This window comes from Mustelus asterias, unplaced genomic scaffold (genome assembly GCF_964213995.1).
Source record: "Mustelus asterias unplaced genomic scaffold, sMusAst1.hap1.1 HAP1_SCAFFOLD_779, whole genome shotgun sequence".
In the NCBI taxonomy this organism is placed as follows: domain Eukaryota; kingdom Metazoa; phylum Chordata; class Chondrichthyes; order Carcharhiniformes; family Triakidae; genus Mustelus; species Mustelus asterias.
The window spans coordinates 83325-103009 of NW_027590726.1; the positions used below are offsets into that span (position 1 = coordinate 83325).

The following is a 19685-nucleotide window of genomic DNA, read 5'->3' on the forward strand; positions in this document are numbered from 1 at the left end:
CAAATCCATTCTGACTCAAATTTATTTAAACCTTCCCAAATGATGATTTCTATTATTTCACAGAATTATTTCCCATTATTTTCCCACCACAGACATGAGGCTGAATGCTCTGTAATTACTCCGGCTGTCTCTTAATCAATGTCATTACTTTTCCAGCTCCACATCTATAGGCACAGTTGATGGGTGAAGATGCTTTGTGTCTTTGTTACATCTTCCCTTGCTTTCCTCAGCAGCCTCCGGTATGAATTGTCTCTGCCTGGGGACATATCCACTTTCAAGGATGGTAAACATCTTCATATTTCCTCCCTCACTGAGCTAATCTCATTTAATATTTCACACACCTCTTCCTTAAAATAATGAAATAACAAAAATAAAATGCTGGAAATATACAGCAGGTCAGCCAGCATCTCTGGAAATAAACAGAGTTAATGTTTGGTGTTGTGATAACTCCTCTGCTCTGAAGATGGTTCGTCACAAAGGGTAACGTTATTCTGTTTCTCGCCGCAGAGGCTGCCTGACCAGCTGAGTATTTGCAGCCTCTTTTTATTTGGATTGCATCAGTACAGCGATGAACTGTGTGATTGTCCTTTCAGTCCTGGTAGTTCGACCATTCCTGAGACTGTTGTTCCAGCAAGACGTTGCTCCACACACGCCACAGGCTGGTTAAGAGGTAATTTCAGACTCTGTTACATCAGATTGACATTGACTGTCCAACACAATTCACACTGGAGACACTTTTCAATCTTTCTATTCCTCATTTCAGGATCTCATCCCAGTCTGCGTGAAGGGATAGTAAAGAGGACAGTTTGTTTTCACTGGAGTGGAAACACCTGTCGCTGGCACCAAGAAATAAAGATCAAACGCTGCTCCAATTTCTTTGTTTATGAGTTGAAGAAGCCACGTGTCTGTTCCCTCGCTTACTGCACAGGTACATTGGTGTTTGGAAATGATGTAAAGAGAAAACTCTGGGATGTACCAGCTCAGCAGCTCAACTGACAAAGTTACACGAGAGCCTCTGTTTCGTAAGGGACTGACACTCAAAGTATAATTTTTAGCAAAGGGAAATGATTCAGACACTCTGATAGCCCGTTTGTCGCCCTTCACTCACTCACTAACCTTCCTGCACAAGGAGGGAAATTAAAATAATTAATTCTCAAGGAGTTGTGGAATAGACACTTTGAGAATGAAGATGTGATTGGGCATAGTCAACATGGATTAATCAATGGTGAATCACGTTTGACAAACATGTTGGAGGTTTGTGAGGATATTCCTAACATAATTGAGAAAAGTGGATGCAGTGTTCCTGGAGTTTCAGAAGGCTTTTAATCAGGTCAGCAATGGAAAGTTGGTCAACACAAATAAAGCGTTGGGATAGGAGGTAATATACTGGCATCGATTAAAGATTGGTTAACAGGCAGAAAGCAGAGTGGCAATAAACAGCTCATTCTGGCGTTAGCAGCCTCTGACCAGAGGGGACCACAAGGGGTGGGAAAAGGAATTGTAGTCCGGAAGTCAGTGTTGAGGGTAGTGAGGTATTGGAGAAGGTATCAAGGTCAAGGGTGGGTACCAGTAGACAGGGAGGTGGGTTGAAGTGTGTCTACTGCAATGCAAGGAGCATCCGAAACAAGGTAGATGAACTTGGGACGTGGATTGGTACTTGGGACTACGTCGTTGTGGCCATTACGGAGACATGGGTAGAACAAGGACAGGAATGGTTGCTGGACGTTCCGGGGTACAGATGTTTCAGTAACTATAGGGAAGCTGGTAAAAGAGGTGGAGGAGAAGCATTGTTAATCAGGGATAGTTTAACGGCTGCGGAAAGGCACTTCGAGGGGAATCTGCCTACTGAGGTAATATGGGCTGAAGTTAGAAATAGGAAAGGAGCGGTCACGTTGTTAGGAGTTTACTATAGGTCCCCAAATAGTAATAGAGATGTGGAGGAAGAAATTGCTAAGCAGATTATGGATATGTGTGGGGGTCACAGGGTAGTTGTCATGGGGGACTTTAACTTTCCAAATATTGATTGGAACCTTTGTCGGTCGAATAGTTCGGATGGGGCAGTTTTTGTGCAGTGTGTGTGTGGTGAACCATAGATGGTTACCACTATGGGTACTTGTACATATGTTACTCTTGTTACTGTTGGGGTTAGGGTTGGGGTGTTCCACCTGTTAGCATTGTTCTGTGGTACACTCCGTTTGGCTCCGCCTTCTTATAGGAGTATAAAGGTCACTGCTACTTCCTAGTGGCCCTTAGTCTGGGATAGTATTGTTAAGCAGTATGCTCTTTTCTTGTTGCGAATAAAAGCCTTTATTCCCGGGTATGACCTAGCCTCCCGAGTGAATTAATCGCGCATCAGTGTGCAGGAGGGTTTCCTGACACAATATGTGGATAGGCCGACAAGAGGTGGGGCCACATTGGATTTGGTACTGGGAAATGAACCGGGCCAAGTGTTAGATTTGGTTGTGGGAGAGCACTTTGGAGATCGTATCAACAATTCGGTGTCTTTTGTTATTGCAATGGACAGGGGTAGGGCCGTACGGCAGGGCAAGGTTTATAATTGGGGGAGAGGTAATTATGATGCAATTAGGCAAGAATTAGGGGGCATAAGATGGGAACAGGAACTGTCAGGGAAAGGCACTAATGAAAAGTGGAACTTTTTCAAGGAACAAATACTGAGTGTCCTTGATAGGTATGTCTCTGTCAGGCAGGGAGGAAATGGCCGAGTGAGGGAACCATGGTTCACAAAAGAGGTGGAATGTCTTGTGAAAAGGAAGAGGGAAGCTTATGTAGGGATGAGGAAACAAGGTTCAGATGGCTCGATTGAAGGTTACAAGTTAGCAAGGAATGAGCTGAAAAAGGGGCTTAGGAGAGCTAGGAAGGGGCATGAGAAGTCCTTGGCGGGTCGGATCAAGGAAAACCCCAAGGCTTTTTACTCTTATGTGAGGAATAAAAGAATGACCAGGGTGAGGTTAGGGCCGGTCAAGGACAGTAGTGGGAACTTGTGTATGGAGTCAGTAGAGATAGGAGAGGTGATGAATGAATACTTTTCTTCAGGGTTCACCAAGGAGAGGGGCCATATTTTTGAGGAAGAGAAGGTGTGACAGGCTAATAGGCTGGAGGAAGTAGATGTTCAGAGGGAGGATGTACTAGCAGTTTTGAATAAACTGAAGCTCGATAAGTCCCCTGGGCCTGATGAAATATATCCTTGGATTCTTTGGGAGGCAAGGGATGAGATTGCAGAGCCTTTGGCTTTGATCTTTGGGTCCTCACTGTCCACGGGGATGGTGCCAGAGGACCGGAGAGTGGCGAATGTTGTTCCTCTGTTTAAGAAAAGATATAGAAATGACCCTGGTAATTATAGGCCGGTTAGTCTTACTTCGGTGGTTGGTAAGTTGATGGAAAAGGTCCTTCGGGATGGGATTTACGACCATTTAGAAAGATGCGGATTAATCCGGGATAGTCAGCACGGATTCGTGAAGGGCAAGTCGTGTCTCACAAATTTGATAGAATCTTTTGAGGAGGTAACTAAGTGTGTTGATGAAGGTAGGGCAGTTGATGTCATATACGTGGATTTTAGTAAGGCGTTTGATAAGGTCCCCCATGGTCGGCTTTGATGAAAGTAAGGAGGTGTGGGATAGAGAGAAAGTTGGCCAATTGGATAGGTAACTGGCTATCGTACTCCCCGAGTTGGAGATCTCTACTGCCTCCCGAAGATACACAAGGCAAACACACCCGGCTGTCCCATCGTATCGGGCAATGGGACTCTGTGCGAGAACCTCTCCGGCTATGTCGAGGGCATCCTGAAACCCATTGTACAAAGAACCCCCAGCTTTTGTCGCGACACTACGGACATGAGAAGACTTTGGCGGATAGGGTTAAAGAGAATCCTAAGGCGTTCTATAGGTATGTCAAGAACAGAAGGTTGGTTAGGGCAAGTTTAGGGCCAGTTATAGATGGCAGAGGGAAGTTATGTGTGGAACCGGAGGAGATTGGTGAAGCATTGAACCAATATTTCTCTTCGGTGTTCACGCAAGGGGACATGAATATAGCTGAGGAGGACACTGGGTTGCAAGGGAGTAGAATAGACAGTATTACAGTTGATAAGGAGGATGTGCAGGATATTCTGGAGGGTCTGAAAATAGATAAATCCCCTGGTCCGGATGGGATTTATCCAAGGATTCTCTGGGAGGCAAGAGAAGTGATTGCAGAGCCTCTGGCTCTGATCTTCAGGTCGTCGTTGGCCTCTGGTATAGTACCAGAAGATTGGAGGTTAGCGAATGTTGTCCCATTGTTTAAGAAGGGGAACAGAGACTTCCCCGGGAATTATAGACCGGTGAGTCTCACTTCTGTTGTCGGCAAGATGTTGGAAAAAATTATAAGGGATAGGATTTATAATTATTTGGAGAGTAATGAATTGATAGGTGATAGTCAGCATGGTTTTGTGGCAGGTAGGTCGTGCCTTACTAACCTTATTGAGTTTTTTGAGAAAGTGACCAAGGAGGTGGATGGGGGCAAGGCAGTGGACGTGGTATATATGGATTTTAGTAAGGCGTTTGATAAGGTTCACCATGGTAGGCTTCTGCAGAAAATGCAGATGTATGGGATTGGGGGTGATCTAGGAAATTGGATCAGGAATTGGCTAGCGGATAGGAAACAGAGGGTGGTGGTTGATAGTAAATATTCATCATGGAGTGCGGTTACAAGTGGTGTACCTCAGGGATCTGTTTTGGGGCCACTGCTGTTTGTAATATTTATTAATGATCTGGATGAGGGTATAGTTGGGTGGATTAGCAAATTTGCTGATGACACCAAAGTCGGTGGTGTGGTAGACAGTGAGGAAGGGTGTCGTAGTTTGCAGGAAGACTTAGACAGGTTGCAAAGTTGGGCCGAGAGGTGGCGGATGGAGTTTAATGCGGAGAAGTGTGAGGTAATTCACTTTGGTAGGAATAACAGATGTGTTGAGTATAGGGCTAACGGGAGGACTTTGAATAGTGTGGAGGAGCAGAGGGATCTAGGTGTATGTGTGCATAGATCCCTGAAAGTTGGGAATCAAGTAGATAAGGTTGTTAAGAAGGCATATGGTGTCTTGGCGTTTATTGGTAGGGGGATTGAATTTAGGAGTCGTAGCGTTATGTTGCAACTGTACACAACTCTGGTGCGGCCGCACTTGGAGTACTGTGTGCAGTTCTGGTCCCCACATTACAGGAAGGATGTGGAGGCTTTGGAGAGGGTGCAGAGGAGGTTTACCAGGATGTTGCCTGGTATGGAGGGGAGATCCTATGAGGAGAGGCTGAGGGATTTGGGATTGTTTTCGCTGGAAAGGCGGCGGCTAAGAGGGGATCTTATTGAAACATATAAGATGATTAGAGGTTTAGATAGGGTGGATAGTGATAGCCTTTTTCCTCTGATGGAGAAATCCAGCACGAGGGGGCATGGCTTTAAATTGAGGGGGGGTAGTTATAGAACCGATGTCAGGGGTAGGTTCTTTACCCAGAGGGTGGTGAGGGATTGGAATGCCCTGCCAGCATCAGTAGTAAATGCGCCTAGTTTGGGGGCGTTTAAGAGATCCGTAGATAGGTTCATGGACGAAAAGAAATTGGTTTAGGTTGGAGGGTCACAGTTTTTTTTTTAACTGGTCGGTGCAACATCGTGGGCCGAAGGGCCTGTTCTGCGCTGTAATGTTCTATGTTCTATGTTCCTACAGAAACCCAAAGCACATGGAGCAGTTGAACCAGGAGCACTCCTCGTTACAATGGATGTCTCGGCACTCTACACCAGCATCCCTCACGATGATGGCATTGCTGCAACAGCCTCAGTACTCAACGCCGACAACTGCCAGTTTCCAGATGCAATTTTACAACTCATCTGCTTCATTCTGGACCACAATGTCTTCACCTTCAACAACCAGTTCTTCATCCAGACACACGAAACAGCCACGGGGACCAAATTTGCACCTCAATATGCCAACTTCTTCATGCACAGGTTCGAACAAGACTTCTTCACCGCACAGGACCTTCAACCGATGCTATACACTAGATACATCGATGACATTTTCTTCCTTTGGAGTCATGGTGAGCAATCACTGAAACAACTATATGATGGCATCAACAAGCTCCATCCCACCATCAGACTCACCATGGACTACTCTCCGGAATTGGTTGCATTCTTGGACACACGCATCTCCATTAAGGACGGTCACCTCAGCACCTCACTGTACCGCAAGCCCACGGATAACCTCATGATGCTCCACTTCTCCAGCTTCCACCCTAAACACGTTCAAGAAGCCATCCCCTACGGACAAGCCCTCCGTATACACAGGATCTGCTTGGATGAGGCGGATCACAACAGACACCTCCAGAGGCTGAAAGATGCCGTCATAAGAACAGGATATGGCGTTCGACTCATCGATCGACAGTTCCGACGCGCCACAGCAAAAAACCGCACCGACCTCCTCAGAAGACAAACACGGGACCCGGTGGACAGAGTACCCTTCGTTGTCCAGTACTTCCCCGGAGCGGAGAAGCTACGGCATCTCCTCCAGAGCCTTCAACATGTCATTGATGAAGACGAACATCTCGCCAAGGCCATCCCCACACCCCCACTTCTTGCCTTCAAACAACCGCACAACCTCAAACAGACCATTGTCCGCAGCAAACTAACCAGCCTTCAGGAAAACAGTGACCACGACACCACACAACCCTGCCACAGCAACCTCTGCAAGACGTGCCGGATCATCGACATGGATGCCATCATCTCATGTGAGAACACCGTCTACCAGGTACACGGTACCTACTCTTGCAACTCGGCCAACGTTGTCTACCTGATACGCTGCAGGAAAGGATGTCCCGAGGCATGGTACATTGGGGAAACCATGCAGACGTTACGACAACGGATGAATGAACACCGCTCGACAATCACCAGGCAAGACTGTTCTCTTCCTGTGGGGGAGCACTTCAGCGGTCACGTGCATTCAGCCTCTGATCTTCGGGTAAGCGTTCTCCAAGGCGGCCTTCACGGCACACGACAGCGCAGAGTTGCTGAGCAGAAACTGATAGTCAAGTTCCGCACACATGAGGACGGCCGAAACGGGGATGTTGGGTTTCTGTCACACTATCAGCAACCCCCACAGCTTGCCTCCTGGACTTGCAGAATCTCACTGGCTGTCCTGTCTGGGGACAATACACGTCTCTTTTAACCTGTGCTTAATGCTCCCTCCACTCACATTGTCTGTATCTTTAAGACCTGGTTGGCTGTGGAGATTCGCATTCTAATCAGTATTCTGTAACTTGATTTTGTGTCTCTGTGCCCTGTTTGAGAGCAGATTTCCACTCCATCTGACGAAGGAGCAGCGCTCCGAAAGCTAATGGCATTTGCTACCAAATAAACCTGTTGGACTTTAACCTGGTGTTGTTAAAACTCTGACTGTGTTTACCCGAGTCCAACGCCTGCCTCTCCACATCAGACACTCCCAGGCCAGGTACAGCACAGGGCTAGATACAGAGTAAAGCTCCCTCTACACTGTCCCCATCAAACACTTGGGACACGGTGGACAGAGTACCCTTTGTCGTCCAGTACTTCCCCGGAGCGGAGAAGCTACGACATCTCCTCCGGAGCCTTCAACATGTCATTGATGAAGACGAACATCTCGCCAAGGCCATCCCCACACCCCCACTTCTTGCCTCCAAACAACCGCACAACCTCAAACAGACCATTGTCCGCAGCAAACTACCCAGCCTTCAGGAGAACAGTGACCACGGCACCACACAACCCTGCCACAGCAACCTCTGCAAGACGTGCCGGATCATCGACACAGATGCCATCATCCCACGTCAGAACACCATCTACCAGGTACACGGCACCTACTCTTGCAACTCGGCCAACGTTGTCTACCTGATTCGCTGCAGGATAGGATGTCCCGAGGCATGGTACATTGGGGAAACCATGCAGACGTTACGACAACGGATGAATGAACACCGCTCGACAATCACCAGGCAAGACTGTTCTCTTCCTGTTGGGGAGCACTTCAGCGGTCACGGGCATTCAGCCTCTGATCTCCGGGTAAGCCGTCTCCAAGGCGGCCTTCACGACACACGACAGCGCAGAGTCACTGAGCAGAGACTGATAGCCAGGTTCCGCACACATGAGGACGGCCTCAACCGGGATATTGGGTTCATGTCACACTATCTGTAACCCCCACAGCTTGCCTGGATGTGCAAAATCTCACTAACTGACCTGTCTGGAGACAATACACATCTCTTTAACCTGTGCTTAATGCTCCCTCCACTCACATTGTCTGTACCTTTAAGACTTGATTAGCTGTAAAGACTCACATTCCAATCATTATTCATGTAAATTGAATTTGTGTCTTTGTGCCCTGTTTGTGATCAGAACTCCCACCCACCTGACGAAGGAACAGCCTGTTCCGAAAGCTAGTGGCTTTTGCTATCAAATAAACCTGTTGGACTTTAACCTGGTGTTGTTAGACTTCTTACCCCATCAAACACTCCCAGGACAGTTACATCACAGGGCTAGGTGCAGAGTAAAGCTCCCTCCACACTGTCCCTGTCAAACATGCCCAGGACAGGGTATACTACAGGTCCCCCAACAGCCCAAGGGAAGTGGAAGAACGGATATGTCAGGAGATACTGGATGGGTGCAGGAAAAATAGGGTTGTTGTAGTGGGAGACTTCAATTTCCCTGGTATAGACTGGAAATCGCTGAGAGCTGGGACTCTGAATGGGGAGGAATTTGTAAAATGCGTACAGGAGGGTTCTTTGGAACAATATGTAGATAGCCCGACGAGAGAGGGGGCTATACTGGACCTAGTACTGGGGAATGAGCCCGGTCAGGTCTTCAAAGTTTTGGTAGGGGAACATGTGGCAAATAGTGACCACAATTCTGTTAGCTTTAGGGTAGTGATAGAAAAGGATGAGTGGTGTCCCAAGGGTAATGTGTTGGATTGGGGGAAGGCTAACTTTAGTGGGATGAGGCAGAAATTGGCAGCTCTTGATTGGGAGAGGCTGTTTGAGGGTAAATCCACATCTGGCATGTGGGAGTCTTTTAAGGATCAGTTGTTAGGGCTGCAGGACAGGCATGTGCCTGTAAAAAGAAGGATAGGAAGGGTAGGATTCGAGAACCGTGGATAACCAGGGAAATTGAGGGACTGGTCAAAAAGAAAAGAGAGGCGTATGTTAGGTCCAGGCAGCTAAAAACGGAGGGAGCTCTGGAGGAGTACAAAGAAAGTAGGAAAGAACTCAAACGGGGAATTAGAAGGGCAAAAAGGGGTCACGAAATGTCCTTGGCAGACAGGATTAAGGAGAATCCCAAGGCATTTTATTCCTACGTTAGGAACAAAAGGGTTGTCAGGGAAAAAATCGGACCTCTCAGGGACAAAAGTGGGGAATTATGCTTGGAGCCCAAAGAAGTAGGGGAGATCCGAAATGAATACTTTGCGTCGGTATTCACAAAGGAGAGGGATGTGTTGACTGGGAGTGTCTCGGAGGGGAGTGTTGAACCGTTGGAGAAAATCTCCATTACAAGGGAGGAAGTGTTAGGTTTGTTAGAGAATATAAAGACTGACAAATCCCCAGGGCCTGATGGAATCTATCCAAGGCTGCTCAGGGAGACGAGAGATGAAATCGCTGGGCCTCTGACGCAAATCTTTGCTTGTCACTGGACGCAGGTGAGGTCCCAGAGGATTGGAGGATAGCTAATGTGGTCCCGTTATTTAAGAAGGGTAGGAAGGATAACCCAGGTAATTATAGGCTGGTGAGCTTGACGTCCGTGGAGGGGAAGTTGTTGGAGAAGATTCTTAGAGATAGGATGTAGAACATAGAACATAGAACAGTACAGCACAGAACAGGCCCTTCGGCCCACGTTGTTGTGCCGAGCTTTGTCTGAAACCCAGATCAAGCTATTTCCTCCCTATCATCCCGAAGTATGGGCGGCACGGTAGCACAGTGGTTAGCACTGCTGCTTCACAGCTCCAGGGTCCTGGGTTCGATTCCCAGCTCGGGTCACTGTCTGTATGGAGTTTGCACATTCTCCTCATGTCTGCGTGGGTTTCCTCTGGGTGCTCCGGTTTCCTCCCACAGTCCAAAGATGTGCGGGTTGGGTTGATTGGCCAGGTTAAAAATTGCCCCTTCGAGTCCTGAGATGTGTAGGTTAGAGGGATTAGTGGGTAAATATGTGGGGGTAGGGCCTGGTTGGGATTGTGGTCGGTGCAGACTCGATGGGCCGAATGGCCTCCTTCTGCACTGTAGGGTTTCTATGATTCTATGAAGTACTCCATGTGCCTATCCAATAGCTTCTTAAATGTTCCTAAAGTTTCTGACTCCACTATCCCTGCAGGCAGTCCATTCCACACCCCAACCACTCTCTGAGTAAAAAACCTACCTCGGACATCCTTCCTATATCTCCCACCATGAACCCTATAGTTATGCCCCCGAGTTACCACTCCATTCACCCGACGAAATAGTCTATGAACGTTCACTCTATCTATCCCCCTCATCATCTTATAAACCTCTATCAAGTCTCCTCTCAACCTCCTCCGCTCCAAAGAGAAAAGCCCAAGTTCCCTCAACCTTTGGAGGGCCGAAGGGCCTGTTTCCTGTGCTGTACTGTTCTCAGTTCTTTCCTCATAAGACCCACCCTCCAAACCAGGCAGCATCCTGGTAAATCTCCTTTGCACTCTTTCCAGTGTCTCCACATCCTTCTTATAGTGAGGTGACCAGAACTGCACACAATATTCCAAATGTGGTCTCACCAAGGTCCTGTACAGTTGCAGCATAACCCCACGGCTCTTAAACTCAATCCCCCTGTTAATGAATGCCAACACACTATAGGCCTTCTTCACGGCTCTATCCACTTGAGTGGCAACCTTCAGAGATCTATGGATATGAACCCCAAGATCTCTCTGTTCCTCCACATTCTTCAGAACCCTACCTTTGACCCTGTAATCCACATTTAAATTTGTCCTACCAAAATGAATCACCTCGCATTTGTCAGGGTTAAACTCCATTTGCCATTTTTCAGCCCAGCTCTGCATCTTATCTATATCTCTTTGCAGCCTACAACAGCCCTCCACCTCATCCACTACTCCACCAATCTTGGTGTCATCAGCAAATTTACTGATCCACCCTTCAGCCCCCTCCTCCAAGTCATTTATAAAAATGACAAATAGCAGAGGACCAAGCACTGATCCCTGTGGCACTCCGCTGGTAACCGGTTTCCAGTCCGAAAATTTTCCATCCACCACCACCCTCTGTCTTCTGTTAGATCATAGAAATCATAGAAACCCTACAGTACAGAAAGAGGCCATTCGGCCCATCGAGTCTGCACCGACCACAATCCCACCCAGGTCCTACCCCCATATCCCTACATATTTACCCGCTAATCCCTCTAACCTATGCATCTCAGGACACTAAGGGCAATTTAATCATGGCCAATCAACCTAACCCGCACATCTTTGGAATGTGGGAGGAAACCGGAGCACCCGGAGGAAACCCACGCAAACATGAGGAGAATGTGCAAACTCCACACAGACAGTGACCTAAGCCGGGAATCGAACCCAGGTCCCTGGAGCTGTGAAGCAGCAGTGCTAACCACTGTGCTACCGTGCCGCCCATATGATGTGGAGATGCCGGCGTTGGACTATTTGCGACCAAATAAACCTGTTGGACTTTAACCTGGTGTTGTGAGACTTCTTACTTCTGTTAGATAGCCAGTTACCTATCCAATTGGCCAAACTTCCCTCTATCCCACACATCCTTACTTTCTTCATAAGCCGACCATGGGAGACTTTATCAAACGCCTTACTAAAATCCATGTATATGACATCAACTGCACTACCTTCATCTACATACTTAGTTACCTCCTCAAAAAATTCTATCAAATTTGTGAGGCAAGACTTGCCCTTCACAAATCCGTGCTGACTATCCCGGATTAAGCTGCATCTTTCTAAATGGTCGTAAATCCTATCCCTGAGGACCTTTTCCATCAACTTACCGACCACCGAAGTAAGACTAACCGGCCTATAATTACCAGGGTCATTTCTATTCCCTTTCTTAAACAGAGGAACCACATTCGCCAATCTCCAGTCCTCTGGCACCACCCCCGTGGACAGTGAGGACGCAAAGATCAATGCCAAAGGCTCTGCTATCTCATCCCTTGCCTCCCAAAGGTTCCTAGGATATATTTCATCAGGCCCAGGGGACTTATCAACTTTCAGTTTATTCAAAATTGCTAGTACATCTTCCCTCCGAACATCTACTTCCTCCAGCCTATCAGCCTGTGACACCCTCTCTTCCTCAAAAACATGGCCCTCTCCTTGGTGAACACTGAAGAAAAGTATTCATTCATCACCTCTCCTATCTCTTCTGACTCCATGCACAAATTCCCACTGCCGTCCTTGACCGGCCCCAACCTCACCCTGGTCATTCTTTTATTCCTCACATAAGAGTAAAAAGCCTTGGGGTTTTCCTTGATCCGACCCGCCAAGGACTTCTCATGCCCCCTCCTAGCTCTCCTAAGCCCCTTTTTCAGCTCATTTCTTGCTAACTTGTAACCCTCCATCGAGCCAACTGAACCTTGTTTTCTCAACCTTACACATGCTTCCTTCTTCCTCTTGACAAGACATTCCACCTCTTTTGTGAACCATGGTTCCCTCACTCGGCCATTTCCTCTCTGCCTGGCAGGGACATACCTATCAAGGACACGCAGTATTTGTTCCTTGAAAAAGTTCCACTTTTCATTAGTGCCTTTCCCTGACAATTTTTGTTCCCATCCTATGCTTCCTAATTCCTGCCTCATTGCATCATAATGACCTCTCCCCCAATTGTAAACTATGCCCTGCCACATGGCCCTCTCCCTCTCCATTGCAATAACAAAAGACACCGAATTGTGGTCACTCCTGTCCTTGTTCTACCCATGTCTCCGTAATGGCCACAACATCGTAGTCCCAAGTGCCAATCCACGCCCCAAGTTCACCTACCTTATTTTGGATGCTCCTTGCATTGAAGTAGACACACTTCAACCCACCTTCTTGTCTGCTGGTACCCACCTTTGACCATGATACCCTTCCCAGTACCTCACTACACTCACTGACCTCCGGACTACAACTCCTTTTCCCATCCCCCTGACAAATTGGTTTAAACCCCCCCGAAGAGCTGTAGCAAATTTCCCTCCCAGGATATTGATGCCCTTCTGGTTCAGGTGTACCCCGTCCTGTTGGTACAGGTCCCACCTTCCCCAGAAAGTGTTCCAAAGTGCTCTCCCACAACCAAATCCAACACTTGGCCCGGTTCATTTCCCATTACCAAATCCAATGTGGCCCCACCTCTTGTCGGCTTATCCACATATTGTGTCAGGAACCCCTCCTGCACACACTGCACAAAAACTGCCCCATCCAAACTATTCGACCTATGAAGGCTCCAATCAATATTTGGAAAGTTAAAGTCCCCCATGACAACTACCCTGTGACCCCCACACCTATCCATAATCTGCTTAGCAATTTCTTGCTCCACATCTCTATTACTATTTGGGGGCCTATAGTAAACTCCTAACAACGTGACCGCTCCTTTCCTATTCCTAACCTCAGCCCATATTACCTCTGTAGGCAGATCCCCTTCGAAATGCCTTTCTGCAGCCGTTACACTCTCCTTGATTAACAGTGCCACTCCTCCACCTCTTTTACCAGCTACCCTACACTTACTGAAACACCTATACCCCGGAACCTCCAACAACCATTCCTGTCCTTGTTCTACCCATGTCTCCGTAATGGCCACAACATCGTAGTCCCAAGTGCCAATCCACACCCCAAGTTCACCTACCTTATTTTGGATGCTCCTTGCATTGAAGTAGACACACTTCAACCCATCTTCTTGTCTGCTGGTACCCACCTTTGACCATGATACCCTTCCCAGTACCTCACTACACTCACTGACCTCCGGACTACAACTCCTTTTCCCATCCCCTTGACAAATTGGTTTAAACCCCCCCGAAGAGCTGTAGCAAATTTCCCTCCCAGGATATTGGTGCCCTTCTGGTTCAGGTGTACCCCGTCCTGTTGGTACAGGTCCCACCTTCCCCAGAAAGTGTTCCAATTATCCACATAGCTGAAACCCTCCCTCCTACACCATCCCTGCATCCATGTGTTTAACTGCACTCTCTCCCTGTTCCTCAACTCGCTATCCCGTTGGACCGGCAACATACCAGAGATGACAACCTGTTTTGTCCCGGCTCTCAGCTTCCACCCTAGCTCCCTGAATTCCTGTTTTAAATCCCCGTCCCCTCTCTTACCTATGTCTTTGGTGCCGGCGTGCACCACGACTTGTGACTGTTCCCCCTCCCCCTTTAGAATCCTGAAGACACGGTCGGAGATGTCACGGACCCTGGCATCCGGGAGGCAACATACCATCCGTGAGTCTCTCTTGTTGCCACAGAACCTCCTATCTATCCCTCTAACAAACGAGTCCCCAATAACTATAGCTCTACCGCTCTCTTAAATATATGCGCATTTAGAAAGGAATAAACTCATTCACGATAGTCAGCATGGTTTTGTGAGAGGGAGGTCATGCCTCACTAACCTGGTGGAGTTTTTTGAAGAAGTGACCAGAATGGTTGATGAGGGAAGGGCCGTGGATGTCGTCTATATGGACTTTAGTAAAGCGTTTGACAAAGTCCCTCATGGTAGGCTGGTGAAAAAGGTTGGATCTCATGGGATAAAGGGGGAGGTGGCTAGATGGGTGGAGAACTGGCTTGGTCACAGAAAGCAGAGGGTGGTAGTGGAAGGGTCTTTTTCCGGCTGGAGGCCTGTGACTAGTGGTGTTCCGCAGGGCTCTGTATTGGGACCTCTGCTGTTTGTGATTTATATAAACGATCTGGAAGAAGGTGTAACTGGGGTGATCAGTAAGTTTGCGGATGACACAAAATTGGCAGGACTTGCAGATAGTGAGGAGCATTGTCAGAAGCTACAGAAGGATATAGATAGGCTGGAAATTGGGCAAAGAAATGGCAGTTGGAGTTCAATCCTGATGAATGCGAAGTGATGCATTTTGGTAGAAATAATGTAGGGAGGAGCTATACGATAAATGGCAGAACCATAAAGGGTGTAGATACGCAGAGGGACCTGGGTGTGCAAGTCCACAGGTCCTTGAAGGTGACATCACAGGTGGAGAAGGTGGTGAAGAAGGCCTATGGCATGCTTGCCTTTATAGGACGGGGCATAGAGTATAAAAGTTGGGGTCTGATGTTGCAGATGTATAGAACGTTAGTTCGGCCGCATTTGGAATACTGCGTCCAGTTCTGGTCGCCACACTACCAGAAGGACGTGGAGGCTTTGGAGAGAGTACAGAGGAGGTTTACCAGGATGTTGCCTGGTATGGAGGGGCTTAGTTATGAGGAAAGCTTGGGTAAACTGGGGTTGTTCTCCCTGGAAAGACGGAGGATGAGGGGAGACTTAATAGAGGTGTATAAAATTATGAAAGGCATAGATAGGGTGAACGGTGGGAAGCTTTTCCCCAGGTCGGTGGTGACGTTCACGAGGGGTCATAGGTTCAAGGTGAAGGGGGGGAGGTTTAACACAGATATCAGACGGACATATTTTACACAGAGGGTGGTGGGGGCCTGGAATGCGCTGCCAGGCAAGGTGGTGGAGGCAGACACACTGGGAATGTTTAAGACTTATCTAGATAGCCATATGAACGGAGTGGGAATGGAGTGATACAAAAGAATGGTCTAGTTTGGACCAGGGAGCGGCACGGGCTTGGAGGGCCGAAGGGCCTGTTCCTGTGCTGTATTGTTCTTTGTTCTTTGACAGGTAAAGCACAGGGTTAGATACAGAGTAAAGCTCCCTCTAAAGCTCAAGGTTAAACAGAGTTTGTAATATTCTCGGTTACCACAGCTTTCAGGGGTGTTTTCCATCTACCATCAATCAGGTGTTATGTCCATCAATCAAGCTTCATCTACAGTAAAGTTTATTTATTCGTCACAAGTAAAGCTTACATTAAGACTGAAATGAAGTTACTGTGAAATTCCTTTAGTTGCCACAGCCAGTTTGGGTCAATGCGCCTAACCAGCACGTCTTTCACAATGTGGAAGGAAACTGGAGCACCCGGAGGAAACCCACGCAGACACGGGGAGAATGTGCAAATTCCACACAGATAGTGACCCAAGCCAGGAACTGAACCCGGGTCCCTGGCGCTGTGAGGCAGCAGCGCTAAGCATTGTGCCACTGTGCCGTCCCATCTTCCGATGCTTCAGGTGACCAGATACGTTGACTGAGCAATTTGGTTCACAGAACGCAGTAGAACAGTACCTTTGACCCAAGTGAATACATTTTCATATTCCAGCTTGAGAAAGTGGAAAAACAAAATATTTATCCTCAACACAAGCAGGAAAAGGTGCAAGACCTCGAAAAACAGCTCACTACCGATTGCTATTGATTCACAGCTGGGTTAAGATCAATGTCTAACGAACAAGGAAATACAAACTTACTTTATTTTCCAGAAGCTTCATATCAGAGCAAAAATAAACTGCGCACCACAAAGTTTCAAAATATAGTAGCTGCAGGCCACAGGCTGAACCACTCAGTCACACTCACCCTCAGACCCTCACTCACTCACACACTCACCCTCAGAGACTCACCCTCAGACCCTCACTCACTCACTCACTCACTCACTCACCCTCTCACACTCACTCACGCACTCACCCTCAGAGACTCACTCACTCACTCTCTCACACTCACCCTCAGACTCTCACCCTCAGACACTAACTCACTCACCCTCTCACACTCACCCTCAGACCCTCATTCACCCTCACTCGCTCACCGACACCCTCACTCACTCACTGACACAGCATCACTCACTCACTCACCCAACCCCAATCACTCATCCACAGCCTCACTCACTCACCCTCACTCATAGAATCATAGAATCCTACAGTGCAGAAGGAGGCCATTCAGCCCATCGAGTCTGCACTGACCACAATCCCACCCAGGTCCTATCCCCATAACCCCATGCATTTACCTTAGCTAATCCCCCTGACACTAAGGGGCAATTTAGCATGGCCAATCCACCTAACCCCGCACATCTTTGGAGTGTGGGAGGAAACCGGAGCACCCGGAGGAAACCCACGCAGACATGGGGAGAACGTGCAGACTCCACACAGACAGTCAACCCAAGGCCGGGAATCGAATCCAGGTCCCTCGCGCTGTGAGTTAGCAGTGCTAACCATTGTGTCACCCTCACACCCTCACTCACTCACCCACACTCACTCACTCACTCTACCCACACTCACCCTCACTCACACACCCTCATCCTCACCCACATCCACATCCTCACTCATCCACCATCTAAAGTTGCCACAGTCCCCGATGACCAGAGGTTGCTCTTGGCTTTGAGGGGGAGAGCTGACTGTTAGCAGTTTAACCTGAGGGTCACCACACCTCAGGCGAGGGGCAAGGTTGAGAAGGCTGAATAACCTCAGATGGTGCAGGAATTGAACACACGCTTTTGGCGTCGCTGTGCATCACAAACCAGTTCGCAAACTGAGCTAAACAGACCTACCTGATTCACCCATCTACACCCACCCTCACACACTCACCTACCCTAACTCAGTCACTCACCCATGCTCACCAACACACATTCTCACTCATTCATCCACAGTATTCGAATTGTTTGATTTGATTTTGATTTGATTTATTATTGTTACATGCATTAGCATACAATGAAAAGTATTGTTTCTTGCGCGCTATACAGACAGAGCATACCATTCATAGAGAAGGAAACGAGAGAATGTAGAATGTAGTGTTACAGTCATAGCTCGGGTGTAGAGCAATCACTCACTCACCCACAACTCACTTGCTCACCCACACACCCTCACTCACTTACTCACTCATCTGGATTCAGTTCACAATACATCAGGTGGGGAGCAGTGAGAGACCAAGAGAAGCCCACAGCGAGTCGTGAGGTCCAGAAATACCAGACATGGGAGGGCAGTGGGAGAGAAAGAGGCTGGGGCAGGGAAAGAGAGAGGTTGGGGGAAAGAGTGAGAGACTGGGGGAGAAGGAGAGAAAGAGGCTGGGGCAGGGAAAGAGAGAGGCTGGGGGAAAGAGTGAGAGACTGGGGGAGAGGGAGAGAAAGAGACAGGGGGAGGGGGAGAGGGAGAGATACTAGGGAGAGAGAGAGACTGGAGGAAGGGGGGAATGAAAGAGACCGGGGGAACGGGGAGAGAACAAGCTGGGGTGGGGGGAGAGAGACTGGGGTGAGGGAGAGAGACTGCAAGTGAGGAGAGGAACTGGAAGATGGGGAGAGAGGCAGGTGGGAGAGAGAGAGCGAGATTGTGAGAGACTGGGGGAGGGGGAAAAATACAGATTGGGGGAAGGGGAACGGGTGATGGGTGGTTGGGGGAGACACTGAGGGGAGAGAGAGACTGGTGGAGAAAGATTGGGGGTGAGAGAGAGAGTGAGACTGTGGGGGAAATGCAGAGAATGGGAGGGAGGAGAGAGTCTGGAGATGGGGAGAGAGGCTGGTGGGAGAGAGAGAGATTGTGGGGGAGAGAGAGAGAGTGTGGGGAGGGGGAAAAAGAGAGAGAGACTGGGTAAAGGGGAAGAAGGTAATGGGTGGATGGGAGAGAGACGATGGGGAAGGTGAGAGAGACTGGGGGAGTGGGAGAGAGAGACTGGGGGCAGGACAAGGGAGAGCCGGAGGGAGGGGAATCGAGACTCAGAGGAGAGAGATTGGGGGAGAGAGTGTGTGGTTGGGGTGAGAAAGAAAGAGGCTGGGGGAGGAGTAAAGAGAGACTGGGAGGAGATGGAGGAGAGACAGGGGGAGAGACGGTGGGGGGAAGAGAGAGATTGGGAGGAGAGAGAGATGGGGGTATGGGTAGGGGGAGGGAGAGATCAGTTGCTGGGATGAGAGAGATTAGGAGGAGTTAGAGACTGGAGAGGGGGAGAGAGGGGGAGGAGGGAAAGAAAGAAACTGTGGGGAGCTGGGAAGAGAGAATAGGGGAAAGAACATAGAACATAGAACAGTACAGCACAGAACAGGCCCTTCAGCCCACGATGTTGTGCCGAGCTTTATCTGAAACCAAGATCAAGCTATCCCACTCCCTATCATCCTGGTGTGCTCCATGTGCCTATCCAATAACCGCTTAAATGTTCCTAAAGTGTCTGACTCCACTATCACTGCAGGCAGTCCTAACCACTCTCTGCGTAAAGAACCTACCTCTGATATCCTTCCTGTATCTCCCACCATGAACCCTATAGTTATGCCCCCTTGTAATATCTCCATCCATCCGAGGAAATAGTCTTTGAACGTTCACTCTATCTATCCCCTTCATCATTTTATACACCTCTATTAAGTCTCCCCTCAGCCTCCTCCGCTCCAGAGAGAACAGCCCTAGCTCCCTCAACCTTTCCTCATAAGACCTACCCTCCAAACCAGGCAGCATCCTGGTAAATCTCCTCTGCACTCTTTCCAGCGCTTCTACATCCTTCTTATAGTGAGGTGACCAGAACTGCACACAATATTCCAAATGTGGTCTCACCAAGGTCCTGTACAGTTGCAGCATAACCCCACGGCTCTTAAACTCCAAACCCCTGATAATAAAAGCTAACACACTATAGGCCTTCTTCACAGCTCTATCCACTTGAGTGGCAACCTTTAGAGATCTGTGGATATGGACCC

The 19685-nt window shown here is 48.4% G+C and overlaps 1 protein-coding gene across 1 annotated transcript in view; it reads left to right on the forward strand.

Annotated features, from left to right (window-relative positions):
• The window catches only part of LOC144487409 (uncharacterized), a gene marked incomplete at its 5' end in the record, with an annotated part of 137585 nt that overhangs the window by 58777 nt on the left and 59123 nt on the right, over positions 1 to 19685 (forward strand). Inside the window, 2 exons of the mRNA XM_078205500.1 lie at positions 594 to 670; positions 764 to 928. Coding sequence (XP_078061626.1) covers positions 594 to 670; positions 764 to 928 — 242 coding nt within the window. The remainder of the gene's footprint in view (positions 1 to 593; positions 671 to 763; positions 929 to 19685) is intronic.